Genomic DNA, 15,870 nt, shown 5'->3' with positions numbered 1-15,870 from the left:
GTATGATATGGATTACCAATAGAAATTGTGAGTGATCGAGGCACACACTTCATAAATGAAGTGATAGAGATCCTTCTAGACGAATTCATGGTAATACATCGCAAATCAGCTCTGTATCATCCACAAGCCAATGGACAAGGTGAAGTGACGAACAAAACCTTATGCACGATCCTTACAAAGATTGTATCTGAGTAGAGAATTGATTGGGACCGGAAGTTGCATTCGACATTATGCACGTATAGGGTAGCATATAAAACATGCATAGGAATGACCCCATATAACATGGTTTTTGGTTTGAATGCTATTTTACCAATAGAATTTTTAATTCCAATGCTGAGAGTAGCTAAGGAATTAGAGTGGATAGGACATGAGCTTTCAGATAGAATAAACGACCTTGAAAAGCTAGATGAGCTTCTCTTAAAATCCGTGGCTTCAATCTACGCTCAGAAAAGGCGACAAAAAGAGTTCTTTGATAAGCATGTGTGAACTAAAGAGTTTAAGATTGGGGACTTTGTCCTAGTATACACTCTAAAACAGCATGCAAAAAAACTTAAAAAGCAAGGGATGGGACCTCTTGTGATTCACCAAGTGGGGCCGTCAAGCTTGCTACATTAGGCGGAGAAGAAATGCCAAACTGGATTAGTGGATGCAGATTGAAGAAGTATCATTTGCCACTAACCAAGGACATGCTTCTCAAAATACATCAAGATAAGCTGCGACTTCAGAAAAAGAAAAAGATTGTTGAGGAAGCACAAGCAGAAGCAAAAGAAAGAATGGAGAAAAGAAGACTACTACGTCCGAGACAACGCAATGAAGGAGCCTTACGAATAAATGCAGTCAGTGTTTCTGAAATGGGTGAAGACAAAGTAGAACCCATCAGCGAGGTCAAAGTGGGGACAAACCAGATTAAAGCCAGAGCACTATTGGATTCAAGAGCACAAGCTAACCTGCTTTCAGTCAGTTTGTACAAGCAATTGAAACATGACACTAAGCTGCAAACTGCCAAAACAGGAGTTGAAGAGTTATTCAGAACACTCAATTTAAGCAATCGGATGCACAGTAGTGCACGTACAGATAAATCAATATGTGTATCCACATATGTTTTATGTGGTTGAAGACAAAGCTACGCAACATCCGTTGTTGCTAGGACAACCATGGCAAAAGCAGTACAATGCGATGATTAATTGGAGCTCTAATTCAGTTAACATCAAATATGAGGAGGAAAGTCAATCAATTCCGTTCTCCAAAGCAATCGTACAAGTGCAAGCCGAAGAATCCAATGACAAGGATAAACGACCTAAAGAGATTAAGAAGGAGCAATGGCAACCAAAAGCCACTTCTACACAACCAGAATGCTCCTCAAAGAAGAAATCTAAGACATGGGTAAAGCAGACAGAAAATACAAGCATGGCTCAAACGTGGATAAAGACAAACTCAAAGTTGGTATGGAGGCCAAAGAAGGTTGTGCCAGAGAGAACAAAGGTGGAAAACAAAGTCTTCAACACCAGACAACACAATGATTTCAGACAGTCAAATTCAGTGAACAGATCTGGATTCCAAAGAAATTGATGACAGCACAAAGCCATAGCAAGGAAATTTGGATTCCAAAGATTTGTAAGCAGAAACTCCCTTCAGTACAATCAACAGAGAATCCTAAGTACTCAAGGACAGAGACATCACAACCTAAAGTCCAGCAAATTTGCGTAGCAAAGAGTTTGTGGCAAGCACAAGCAAATCGGAAGCAGATTTGGGTTATAAAAAAGGATAACAATGTAAAGAAGAATCCAGATACTGATTCTACTCCAAAAGTGCTACAGACAACCCAAATATTGCCCAAAAACCTGACAATCAAACAAAGAGCGACATTATTGGAAATATTGCTATTTCATCGCTCTACAATTGAATTGACCAGGCATGACCACAACAAATACAATGCTTCAACCTCAGACACTTCATAGTCGTCCGGGAGGACTCAGACTAGGAGGGGGAGAGGTATACAGGTATACAGGAACTACAAGCAATATGGACAAAGAAAATGATATTACAAGGGCAGTGTCTTACATGATTTTGATTTTTTTATGTTTGATTGTGGATATTGATAATATCTATGCCCTTATATACTTTGTTTTGCAATAATAAGAGATCAAATGATGAATTTGAGTCTCTAAGTTTATAAATACGACTAAATATGCGTGTTTTTGGAGCCAAAAAGTGGAAAAAATGGTAATCCAAGCCAAGAAACCACAAATAAGTGTATATACATATACACAGGTTTACCAACTAATTATTGTGTATTTTTGGGATTTTTTGGCTTCAATTTGCTATTTTCCTTTATTTTTTAGGATTTTCTTAATAAAAGTAAAATAAAAATAAAAAAGCAAGTGAAACGAGGTCAGAAAAAAGAAAAGAATCGATGGTGATTATCCTAATGACAAGGGCAACCCATGGTAAAAATTGGGTACAATTCGGGAAAAGTTGCGGAAAGCCCGAAATGGCAAAATTTTGGCAAAGTGGACAGATTTCTCAGAAACAGGTCAAACGGAGTCCAAATTGAGAAATTTCAAATCCTAAAGTGCATTTCACGACGATATAGGATCACATGTCAAATTTGGTAACAAGTGAGCCGGGAAGTCCAAAGTTAAGTATTTTTTACTAGCTTCACTTACAAGCTCATTTGCACTATTACCCACTTGGAGAGAGCAAAGAGTACATAGGAGCATCCGACCTTCTACAGCCTTCTACAACCTTCTACAACTGCTACGAGAGCTTAGAGGACTCCACATATGAGAGGTAGACTCGTTGCCATAAGCTTTTGATGCTTACCACTAACTTTTGTCGCGAAAAATAACCAAAACAAAGAAACAAGAGCGGACGGGGAAATGGGTAGAATGCTAGGTAGAGGCACAACCGCCAAACCAAACCATGCAAGAACCAATAGGTGGCTTACCCTAGTGTAGAAGATGAGTTCCTAACACTCAAAGTACAAGAAAGACCAACTGAAAAAACCCTAGGTCAATAGAGCCTGCAAGCGGCAAACAGAAAAAAGTTGTCGAAACGACACAAAACTTCACAAGAAGCTTAACAACATCGAGGACAATGCAACCATGGAGTATCTCCAGGTTTGGACCACCAAAAGTGGGTCGAAACAACCGATTTGGCGGCAGACACACAAAGCGTCATTTTGGCATAACGGCCAAAATGGACGACCGATTTCCATGAAACTTCACAAGCAGCTTCAAATAGCCATCAATGACACATGTGTACAAGGAAAACCCAAGAGAAAGCCGTTTCACTTACCAATGGTGAAAAAGACGCTTTCGGGCAACCAAATGGCTAAAGGTGGAAAAGAAGGAACCAAAGTCGAGTCCAACCACATAGACGACTTCCCAACACCTTAAATGAGCTCGGGATACAACTCTTGAGGAGAAAGATTGGGGAAAATCAACTCCAACACTAAAAGACGACTTCAGAGACTGAAATGCCTACAAAGGGGGCTTTTAACAAAACTGATGATTTTCAAGGTTGAAAACTAGTTAGCAGGGCTTAGGGCACTAGCACAAACCATGCTTTGCACAAAAAACACTCTTTATCAAGAAGAGACATCATACGCGTATGGTGTCTCACAGCATGATTTTCACATCATCTTGAACACATGAATGCATAGCATCTTTCTATATGCTAACAACATCAAATGTACAAAGTATCATGAGATTTGGAGTTGAAAAACCACTTGGAAACCAAAAAGACGCAAAGTAGAGCATAAAACCGACTTATGGCCCTAAATTTGCCAAAATAGCTCCAAACTCAATGAAACTTTGTAGGATTGTTGTTCAACACATGCACAAGCTATCTAGAGCCAAAAAGTACCATTTTGGCCAAAAAGACATCATACACATATGATGTCACTTTGCACATACAGAGCCAAAATTGATCATTTCTCATCATATATCCATTATATATATCAAATGCATGCCACATATGAAGTTTGGTACCATTTGGTCAAGGGGATCACACCATTAGCCCAATTAGCGGAAAATCCTCTATTTAAAGCCTAATCTTGCCAAAATTCATCAAACTCAACTTCAAGTCAAGATTTGAGTACACACAGTCCTTTACTATCATAGGAGGAGACCACAGAATCAATCTCATGCAAAAATGACACAAAAGACATCGTACGCGTATGATGTCTCCATAGCCAATTTTGGTCCAAACTATACCCAAATGTCATAAAATCATTGTCTAAGCCTATATAAAGCCAAATCCAAGCTTACAATGCAAAATGGTCCAATTTTACCCAAAAAGACATCATACCCGTATGATTTCTCCCTACTTGATTTTTGCATTTTAGAGTTGCAACTACCACACAGAAGTGATTTACATGCCATTTGAGAGCCAACCACCAAGTTTCATCCAATTTGGATCATAAAATCCATTTTCCTCTCAATATCTTGCAAAGAGCCTGACCAGGACTAAAATGGCCATAACTTGACCAAATGGGACCCAAATTCAAATCCAGGCATATAGAATGGATGTATGCACTATCAGCTACAAGTACAACCAATATCAAGCCATTTTGACATAAAAGACATCATACGCGTATGATGTCTCCAGCATGATTTTGCACCCAAATTGCACATTTTTCCACATGCATTGCATCCTTAGGCCCTGAATAGGTTATGTTTCATTTTTTAAGTCATTTGGATAGTTAAAAGCTTAATTTCGGCTTTCAGTACTGAAAAAGACGCTAACTTCTGAAATTGGAGTTACAGGATCCATGGATTCGGGGAAGTCGTCAGTCAGCAAAGAGAAAGAGACCGACACTCAAGGAAGCAATAGTAGAAGGCGAGCCATTTTCTATTTCCCTAGAGACTCTCAAGCCCACAAAGACTTGGGTAGAAGAAGCAGTGTTAGAAGAACAGGGGATAAAGATATACCAAGGTACTTTCAAAGACCCATGGGACAAACAGTGGATATCCCAATGATTCCCCAAGAACTGGTGGACTATAGCACAATAGAGGAGATAAGTAGATACCTAGAAAGGGCATATCTCCACAGTTTTGTCTCTTCCAGACCATCAGGAGTAGACACTCAAAGAGTGTATGAGTTGGCAACCACCATACAGAAAAACGGAAAGGCTACACTCACAACCTTGGACGGGGAAAAGGTTGAAGTGGTTATCACTCCTCAGCTCATTGCAGATGCTCTGAAGCTGCACAACAAAGGATGCTCAGTCAGAGAAAGACGAGAAGCCATAGAAGTGTATGGGCCAAAGAAGCAAAATGCCACCTATGAAGACATGGCAGATCCGAGAGCGGCAAAGCTTTGCCGGCTCTACAACCAGTTTTTACACATATGCAGCAAAAGGCCACAGAAGTATACCACACCACCACATGATTTTGCCACAACAATCACTTGGGCAATAAAGAGCAACATTCCGAAGGAAGTCAATTATTCTCAGCACATTCATGAGCAGTAATTGCTTTGCAGAACGAGAAGCCAAAGTACATTGGAGGAGCCGAAGTTTTGACTAAGATAGCTTATGAAGCTATCGGAGCAAGGGACCAGTGGCCAAAGGATCCCTCGCAAAACCAATGGCTAAAAGAGATAGATGAAGATGAAGACGAGCCAGAGGTCACAAAGAGAGTGTCAACAAGGGCAAGGCAGAAACTAGAAATTGTTTCTGAGCCAGAAGAAGAAGAAGACGAGCTCCTCACGAAGAATACCAAGAAGAAACCCGCTCCAAAGTAAACTAAGAGCCAGAAAGCCGCCAGAATGGAGAGGCTGATTGAACAGTTTAGAGCCGAGTAAGCTTTAAAAGGAGATTTTGAGAAAAAGTGGGTACCAGACCCAACAAAAGTCGGAGCCAGCTCAACAAGACCAAATATTGAGCAGTACGATCAATATATCAAGGCTTATGAAGAATCAGAAGCTATCTTGGGGCTGCAACCAGTAGAGCCATACACTGAAGCAGAAGTTCAGCACCTTAAAGCTGAATTAAAAAGAGGTGACAAGGGCAAGGGAAAGGTAGAGGAGCCAAGTCCTAAAGGAAAGGAAAAGATAGTGGAGGAGACGACTACTGAAGTTGAGGTGGATGTGCTAGAAAAGCTCGAAATACATCAAGAGGAGAAGACAACGGATCCATTTCAAGAGAAGAAAGAGCAATATGATGCTCTAATAGACACAGGATATACTCAAGAAGAGGCCCTCAAGGTTGTGTATGGCATTGCCATAGCACAAGAAGCACGGAGAGGAACGGAGAGGAGGACCAAGAATAGATTAGACAGATAGCAGAGGTTAGTACCTGAGAAGGCAAAGGATGAGTTGAAGCTAAAGGAGACTGTAGTAGAAAGATCACTTGATCTTGAATATGAGGATGAAAGAGATATCCAGAAAATGCATCAACTATTGCAGCAGATGCTCGATCAAATACAATGAAGTACAGCAAAGAAGAAGCAGAAAATGAAAGAGATGGACTACTCCTCCAACTTGCTGATGCTTCAAGAGAGGTGGCCAGTGCACAAGAAGCCAAAGAAAGAATTGAAGATGAATTGGAAGATACAAAGGACGAGCTCATTGAGCTACGAGAAAGGATGGAGCTGCAGGAGAGAAAAATCCTAAGGCTTAGGTCCACACCAAGAGCTAGCAGAGCAGGAGTAGAGCCAGAGGGAGCAATAGTCCCCGGTCTGGAAGATCAAGTCCGAAGCTTGCAAAGAGAATTGCGGCTAGAGCAAGTGCAGAGATTGCACATTGTGGAGGGCTCATTGGCTGTAGAAGAACGACTTACATCAGAGAACCAAGCACTGAGAGCGGAGAATGAGGCCCTCCGAAAGCAGCTCAAATATCTGCAAGACAAAATGATAAAAGATATAGAGGTTCAGCAAGAAGAAACCGGCGGGGCAGCCGTGGAGCTACGAGAGACTAGGGAAGCCACAACTATTGAAGATCCAGACCCAGCACAAGAAGAGGCCACAACATCAAGACTTACCGAGGAGGAGGAAAACAGATTGCACGAGCAGATAGAGCAGGCAACAAAGGAGAGTGCAAAGGCGGCGATGGAGTGGGAAAGAAGACTCCTGTTCTCCATCGGACTTCAAGGGTTGGATACTAAGGTGCTGCAAGAACAGTGGATGCAACCTACATTGCCCCTTCGTCTACTAAAGTTTGAAGTGATGAAAACAAAGAAAAGGCTAGAAGAGGAGCAGTATGTCATACTATACGAAGGCGACATCACAAAAGAGGAGGAATCAAAGAAGATAGTAGACTCCCAGCCGAGATGGAGGAAAGGGTGGTTGATAAAGTACCCAACCTACCTAATCTATTTGGTGGAGGCACCCAAGGAAGTTAGAGAAGATGAAACATTTTGTCCAGTTCCACGAGTCAAGAATTGGCAAGAGCATGGCAGAATCACAGCAAAGAAGCCAAATTGGCTTAATTACCCCGGGATGCCAGGACCAAAGGTGGGAGAGAGAATAAGTAAGGCCTACATGGTGAAAACCCTAACGGGCACCATTAAGCTCTTTACTGGCTCTCCTGACCTTTCGTGTCAAATGCTCAAAAATATTTGCAGAATATTATTGGCTTGCATTGAAGTGTTTGCGCCGGATAAAGCTACCAGCTCAACATTGTTGTCAACGGCCGACACAGTGACAGATATAATGTATGATCTAGCCTTGCAGCCATCTCCAAAAGTATTACACCTCTTTTATCAGAGAATCATGTTTATGCCGAGCTTCCACATGGAGGCCTTTGAGGAGGCATTCTACACTGGTTTCTTTACTCATGAAAGTAAGATATTCGACCCTACACTGACCATTGGAAACCTGAGATACGAGTCACATCTTCAGATGCTGAAATCGAAGGGACTCCACTAAAGACAAAGAAAGGATGTCATGTCAAAGATGACATGAACACAGAGGGGGGGAGTGTTGAGCGAAGGACCACACCTATACATTTTTGCTCACACTCATGGTTTTATAAACACTTATTGTAATAGATGTCTTTCCAACATTTCATTTTCTTCATGGAGCCGATTCATTGTAATTAGCGGGACTCAATTGAGTTTCCAGCTTGTATTCCCCAAGTAGTTTCACCTGCTTATGTAATTAGACTAGAGATGTTTTCACACCTCCAAGGCTGAGGTATAAGAGCCAATTTTTGTAAACCTAAGGACACAATTTTGAATCATTAATCAAGGTGAGTTTTTGAGTGCCGTGACTGTGTCCGAGAGAGAGTGAGTGAGAGAGAGAGAGAGAGAGAGAGAGAGAGAGAGAGAGAGAGAGAGAGAGAGAGAAAGATTCTATCCTCTTGCTATGCGAGCTATGGAGCCGCCATTGGAGAAGTGACACCGCCATTGTGTTAGCAATGGCGAGAGCTACGCACCGATACCAAGCGTGCGCGCATTCGGCTTCTACGTGAGGTGAGCTCCCACAAGCTTCTATGTGAGTTTTTTCCCTACATGTGTGTCATAATTGAGCGTTCCATATATCTATAGAACCATAGAGAGTAGAGCTACACATTAGTACCATCAGAGTCGAGATTCGGTCACCTGTATTTTTCAGCCTGTCTTCGTACGCATTTACTGCACGGAGTGATTACATGTTGAGATTGTATTGTAGATTCATAGGGTATTGTCCTTACCTAATGTAGAGACCCGCCTTTGAGTTTGAGGATGATTCAGTGACTCTAGATCATGTTTCGAATAGCATTTGTGCGTAGTATGGATTTCAGTCACTTGTATATTTTGAGAACTTAGATTTGATTTCCTTGGTAGCGATTGTCATTAGAAGGTTGAGTAGGTGATTTGACACTCACCTATTTGTTTCCATGCACCTGCGGGTCAAGCTTTGTCCTCGTCTGACATTCTTGTTTGTCGGCTGAGTTCTCGCTATCATAGCCACCGCTAGCGGCGTAACCGCCACAACATTTGGCACCGTTTGTCGGGGATCGATTACCTAAGCTAGAGGAGTCATTAGTGTGTTGAAGAGTCATTAATCATATTTTAGAGTAGTTTAGATTATGCTTTAGGTGTTGGTGATGGTGAATTGTGGATTTATGGTGAGATTTGGTTAAGAAATTGTGATTAATTTGTATGTTTTTCTCTCTTTTTTCACTAATTATTCACTAATTTTCTACTAATCCGCTAACAATTGGAGTGCTTTATATGCGTGTACCTAATTAGAGGCTTAAGCATCACTCTTTTAATAAGAAATTGCAAAAAAATTAAGTGAAATCGAGTGATTTTTGAGTGTGTAATTAGGGATTTTCCCTCATTAGGCTCTCTAATTACTCTCTAATCACACGTGATTTTTGTGTTACACATAGCTAAATCATTGATTTGAAGTGTGATTATCATTATTATGTGTTTAATTTGATTGAAAATGATGCTACACATGAGATTTTGTGCTTGATTGATTGTAGGTGAACTGCGGTTAAGCGGTTGTTAGTACACACACATGTGTGTAAGCGTCAATTGGAGTGGAAAATTGACGCGATGCTTATGTTATTGTGAGTGCATTAACCAATTTATTTGCTGATTTGATTTGCAAGTTTGATTAAAGATAAATTTCACAAAAAATTAGTGAAAATCTAAGTGCAATTAGTGTGCCTATGTGTAGGCAAAGTGCACATTTTTTAGTGTAAATTATGGTTTAATTGGTGCCAATTGGGTTCATAAAAAGCATTGGATTGCTTGATGTTGTTATGATGATTATGGATCAGTTTTTTCATTGCTAAAATTTTGTCAAAATGCTGCCCAATTTTTGCTAGATTGTGTGTGCATTGATTAGCGATTAGTGCTTGAAAGCACCCATTTATGCACGACTAGACACTGAGAGTACATATGTCCGAGAGTCTTTTGCCTCATTCGCTTACTTTTTTGACATAGCACACTGTAGGATTTAGTGGACTCTCGACACATTGACATCATTGTGATGTGAATTATGAGCCACTATTATCATGCATGATTGACTATAGGTCACCCGTGTGACAGATTCATTTGATCACACCATTCACATCACGATCTTGCCATACACTTATTATATTGCTTGCTATTCCTTGAGAGATCTAGATTAGTCATAGTGAGCTTCCACATGATCATTGAGTATTTTCACTCTCTAGATAGATGACTACCATGGCCTTGAGAGGTTCCGGTTTGGTGTTGCTATGGTTAGTAGGAGAGTATGAGAGACATTTATGTTATTGAGATCGATATACCGATCGCTATTTTGTGAGGCTTTAGCCTCATGATCACTCTACTCATTCTTTTCAGTCAGTTAGAGCCAGAGCCCACCCCACGAGGTTTGATCATCTCATAGATTTCTTAGATGTACTCTATCGAGTACAAAATATCCATTCTAGACATGGGATCCCAGTACCATCCCTAGAGGATGTTGCAGACACACGATACCATCCAGTGAAAGTCCAGCTACAGCGTATGCATGATAGTTTTTTGTATGTTTATGATGATGCACGCATGTATTTGAGAGAGTCACAAATGCATGTACCGGAGCCTCAGGTAGATTTTGGTAGATCCATGGGTAGTAGGACCTATTATGGCCTTGATGATTATAGTACCTACACAATGATTTTGGCCTACCTTATCGACCTATCCCTAGCCCTAGATCACCTACATCTAGTGTCGGCATTGAGCTTGAGTCCACATACACAGCGAGATCACCCGTTAGACCACCTCCAGGCTTTCTACTTGAATATATTGCTCCACAGGACTCTATCGATGACCATAGATCTAGGTTGACACTGGAGATTGACGAGTCTCTAGAGCAGTTATTGAGAGAGCCACGCATAGAGACCGAGACAAGATTAACATCAGAGTCCTCAAAGACACCACACAGAACTAGATTCGGCATGATGAGCACTTCACAGTCTATGTTTATGATGAGATCAGAGCCACCACGAGTCATCGAGATGAGAGCACCCGCCGTGAGTGCACCACACATAGAGCCATTGACTATGAGACTATTACATTGCGGACCCATGAGAGAGCATCCACAGCCTTTGGTGACGGAGCATAACACGCATTTACCTAGAGAGGTTGTTACAACCACAACATTGATCCATATTGATGTTTTAGGATCACATGACCATGAGAGAGTTATGTCACATGGGGCTATAGTCTCGACGAGTGACACACATCAGTTAGTGCGAGTTATGCCTAACCCAGGCATGCCAGGATCTTTTAGAGACGAGTATGATGCGATGTACTTGCCGATGTTTGAAATTGACTTACAGACCATAGAGCCTTTATCATATGACGAGTCCCTAGATACGCATACTCATCCCACATTGGTAGAGTTGTATAGACTTGAGCAGACAAAGACATATGTTGACGACTGTGGACATAGATACACACGAGAGTCTAGCACATCTAGTGAGTTATGTCAAAGAGTGACTGCCATGTTTTCATTTGATCGAGATCCTCAAGAGCTTGTATATAGAGGCACAGATCATGCCATCTATGTGCTGACTATTGGAGTGAGATACACACCTAGATCATTGATCGATCGAGCACATTGTAGCACTAGACTACCTACTACAGATTTAGCCCACTAGTCTGGTCATAGATCACCTCCTACACCCATGAGTGATTGTGATCCTCTACGAGAGATTACTAGGACTATGCCACCCCTAGATGGAGCTCTTGAGCTTAGCCTACCACAGAGTGAGCTTCATAGCTTAGATCAGCATGAGACCGATGGCATAGAGCTGACATGTGTTGCTCATCATCATGATGTGCAGTAGAGTGACACATTAGTGACTGATTCACCTATAGAGCACCGACATCACATAGATGTTGCCATAGAGCCATCTATTCTTGCAGAGACACGATCTCATTCCTCGATCATAGAGCGAGCAGATACAATTGCAGCGACATTGACACATGAGGTTCCTCTAGACCACCACACATATAGAGGTCACACCACATATCATTGAGCCTACACAGAATAGTATGATCTCTATACATTTACATCATGAGGATAGACGAGCACCTGCGAGATTCTATTGGAGACCACAAGGATTGTCTGATTCTGAGCAAGCATTAGAGCCTTCTCTAGATAGAGTTCAAAGTAGTGCTACCAAGGAGTTACCCCTTTCACATCAGATATATAGATCTACACCCAGAGCTTCCTATAGGACTCGACGAGTATATGTTCCATGAAGAGAGATATCGACGAGACCATTGCCTAGTGATGACACTTATGTGTGATAGAGAGCCAGATTACACATGATGGATTATCACATGGTTGGCTCACATCTAGACGATCACTAGAGGCACAGAGTTATTATGAGGGACATAGACAGATTTATGTTCCCAGGTTGAGAGTTGTAGCACATAGTGGGCATTCACAACCACATTTGATTACGAGAGACTTGAGAGAGATTTCTAGACCTTCTAGAAGATCTCAGAGATCATTTTTAGAGAGACCACAACCACAGAGACTGTGTCAGAGAGTGAGATCTTTACATTCACATGTGAAGAAATCTCCCAATGACCTCCTCATGAGATTGAAGGGATTGAAGATTTGGCTACCAAAGAGCCGACCACCTATCACATCACAGGTTGACACTAGTCATAGCTTGTCTGAGGTTTCCATTGACCATGTTGTTGACTTAGAGCTTGGCAAGAGTCAGCCATTCAGTGATCTTGAGCCACATAGTTCATTGACCACACAGTCACAGATTGATTTTATCCCTAGATCCATTAATTGTGCTATAGATTCTACCATTGACATGGAGCTAGGTGCTAGCCAATTGATGACCATTATAGAGAGAGCTAGGAGACTACAGGTTTTATTGTTTGGAGATATTTCTCTTATCCCTCCTAGTTGCATTAAGAGGCTAGTGCTAATCCATTATAATTAGAGAAGCTTTTTCAATCCAATCTCTACTTTCTCATTAGTCTTATCTTCTCTCTACTCCATTATGTCATGAAGTAGTTTTACCTTTCTCATTATTCTAGATTTGAGTTTGTGTGATGACTTCTTGCTATTAACCACTCTTATCCTTCTATGAGGATTCAATTTGTGATATTTAGCATCACATTAGGTTGATTAAGTTGGTTCTTAATCTTGTAATTAGTGTGTATGCCCTATTGTTTGCTTGTGTGTGGATAGGTTTTATGCAACTCTAGCACCATTCACCTCGTGTGTGTAGCTATTGATGAAGTGCCTTGATTGGCATGTGGTGATTGGAGAGGCCAACACCAATGCAATTAGTGAGTACTTATCATTAGTGTGCTTTGGGTTTCTAGTCTATGGTAAGTCGGACTTCGGTGGACTTAAAGTGTATAGAAGTTGATTGATTAGTGATTAGAGTATGATTAGAGTTAGTCTTGCCATGGCTAATCTCTACTTGCATTGGATGAGCATACTCATGAATCCTCTTATTCTATTCATCCAATGCTCGTGCTTCTATGTCCTAGCCGGGTTGCCGATCCATGGATTGATAATTTTGTGTGGGTTGTGATTATGTCATTGCTACAATGCCTCCCAACATGCTTGATAATGTGACTTCTATGTATTGCAATGGGCCCTTGTTTTGCAAAATATGGTCCATGTAGATAGAGCATATGCTGTAGGATATCATGAGATCCAATTTCCAACTTAGAGAAAACTACATGAATCTTTTGGCTTTTAAACCTCCTATTGAAGCATCCTTTAGAACATTTCCTATCCTTTTAGAAATAGTTGGATTCTTCTCCAAATGCAAATGGCCACCATAAATCTATTTATGAGAGTAAGGCTTCAAATTTTTCTATGTAACTTCCAGTATGTGGATCAACAGGATGCAAGATGTTAAGTTTAATGACCATGTGGCCGACCACCCATCACTAACTGCTACTAAACCTAAGTGTACATCTATACACTTATGTGAGCCACTAACACAAAGTAGAGTGTGTATTGTACCTAAGTGCATAAGATAGAGAAGAAAGAAAGGGGGCACACAGTGTGTGTCAGCTCTCCCCCTCCAACCTATGTGTGTGGCTATGGTGGTTTGTGTGTAAGTGTATGTGCGTATTCATCTTCCTCTTCCAATGTGCTCCCAACTCCTCTCCTTCATCTGGTATTAGAGCTATTTCATTCCCGAAATCGCTTCCACGTGCGGGCGCACTTTCAAGAGCGCAAACAGGGTTCGGATTTCGGCATCGATAAATTCAGCATTCCGATAGTGTTTGCAGTAAGTGTCCTGCTGTTTTACCCCCCTTTCGAATCCATTCGTGCCATCAGAAACCTCATTTGAGCTACGATTTAGGAGCTGTATTTTTTGGTTCTCTTTTGGTAGTTTTTGTTGCAGAGCTTCCATAGCAATTAGGTACCATTGTTGCAATCTCTTCCATCTACGAGAGCCCATGGGTCATTGGAGAGAGTGTAGCCTCTTTTGGAGTGGCCTCATACACACACATAGAGTGGGAGTTTGACGGCATTGTCTTCTTCGACTACAGGTATAGATACATAGAGCGGCTTGGTTAGCTTCCTCTGTGCTTCTCGACCTCGATTTCGGCTTCCGCTATGGCATCAACATCGGCTCACAGGCTAAAAGTTTCAGTGATTGCGATATTTTGGTTCCAATGGGAGCATTTTTTTATGCGTACATGCATATGTTGGCACTTTTGACAGTGTTTGAGCTCTTTTGAGAGCAGTTTGACTCCCCGCAGGGATATTTCTTTGCATGCACATGCTTTTGGCACCTGTTTGAGCGTCGTGACATACTTGTACGTCGTTGTGGATACTACCATTGTACGCTTTTGTGGAGCCATATTTTGGCTAGTACGGCAGTTTCGACCATTTCTAAGACTTGGTCCGGATGATAGCCATTTCTGAGACTTGGCTATACATTTTGTTGCATAACCTATGTTATTGACGGTCGATACCTTCGGTTTTCATTGAGCTGGGGTATTCTCAAATGTGGAGATAGCTTTGGTGATACAGGTAGCCGGAGAATCCCTTACGAGGCCTTGCTATAGGACATGTATAGAGTGGTATAAGTTCTTTTGATGCCGAGTTGGTGGTCTATAGTCATTTTGACAGTTTATGCACCTTAGTTGGTCTCTATACATTGTGCTTTTGAGAGGCATTTTCCCCTTTTATTCTTCGTGAGTGACATACTGGTCATTTTGTCTTGTATTTTGGTTGACATAGTCCCAAATACAAAGGAGACTCTGTTGAAATTTTCCCATAATCTTTTAGTAGTTTAGTCACCATGTCTACTAGCAAAGACCATGACATTTATGACTTAAAGAAGTTTGATGGCACTAATTTTCAACTTTGGAAGAACCAAATGCATGATGTGCTTGTCGAAAAGAAGCAAAAGTTGCCTATTATCTATGCGGCTAGAACTGAAGATATGCACACGACTCAGTTTTAGTAGGAGGAGCTTGATGAGCTATGCATGTCTCCAATTAGACTACACCTTGGTGAATCGGTGTACTTTTCAGTGTTAGATAGCGAGACTGCTCATGCCTTATGGCAAAAATTATGCGACACTTACGAAAAGGATACAGCTAGCAATAAGGTTTTCATGATGCAAAAAAAATTCAACCTTCGTATGAAGGAGTCAGGTAGCATTGCCAGCCATATCAATGATTTTGATTCTCTTTTTGCCCAGATTCATGCACAGTGCATGACCATTGATGATGAGATGAAATCAATCTTTTTGTTTTGTTTGTTGCCACCCTCTTGGGATATCTTTTGCACAGCTATTATTAACTCTTCTCCTAATGGTACGCTAAAATACGATGATGTTACTAGTGCACTTTTGTCAAAGGAGATGCATCGGAAGACCATGACTAGCTCGCATTATGGCGAATCTCATTATGTGCAAAGGGATGATAAGCAACATAAGGGTCGTTTTTCA

The 15,870-nt window shown here is 41.2% G+C and overlaps 1 protein-coding gene across 1 annotated transcript in view; it reads left to right on the top strand.

The window, feature by feature from the left end:
• Positions 1-7,052: 7,052 nt before the first annotated feature.
• LOC147441703 (uncharacterized) overlaps positions 7,053-15,870 on the top strand; it is a 36,484-nt gene continuing 27,666 nt past the window's right edge. The window contains exons 1-2 of the mRNA XM_086483470.1: positions 7,053-7,589; positions 7,710-7,785. Coding sequence (XP_086339596.1) covers positions 7,053-7,589; positions 7,710-7,785 — 613 coding nt within the window. The remainder of the gene's footprint in view (positions 7,590-7,709; positions 7,786-15,870) is intronic.

The sequence above is a fragment of the Adiantum capillus-veneris genome, chromosome 15 (genome assembly GCF_014529385.1).
Source record: "Adiantum capillus-veneris isolate H3 chromosome 15, ASM1452938v2, whole genome shotgun sequence".
In the NCBI taxonomy this organism is placed as follows: Eukaryota; Viridiplantae; Streptophyta; class Polypodiopsida; order Polypodiales; family Pteridaceae; genus Adiantum; species Adiantum capillus-veneris.
Note: the sequence above shows the minus strand (reverse complement) of the source record. Positions and strands in the feature narration are given on the sequence as shown.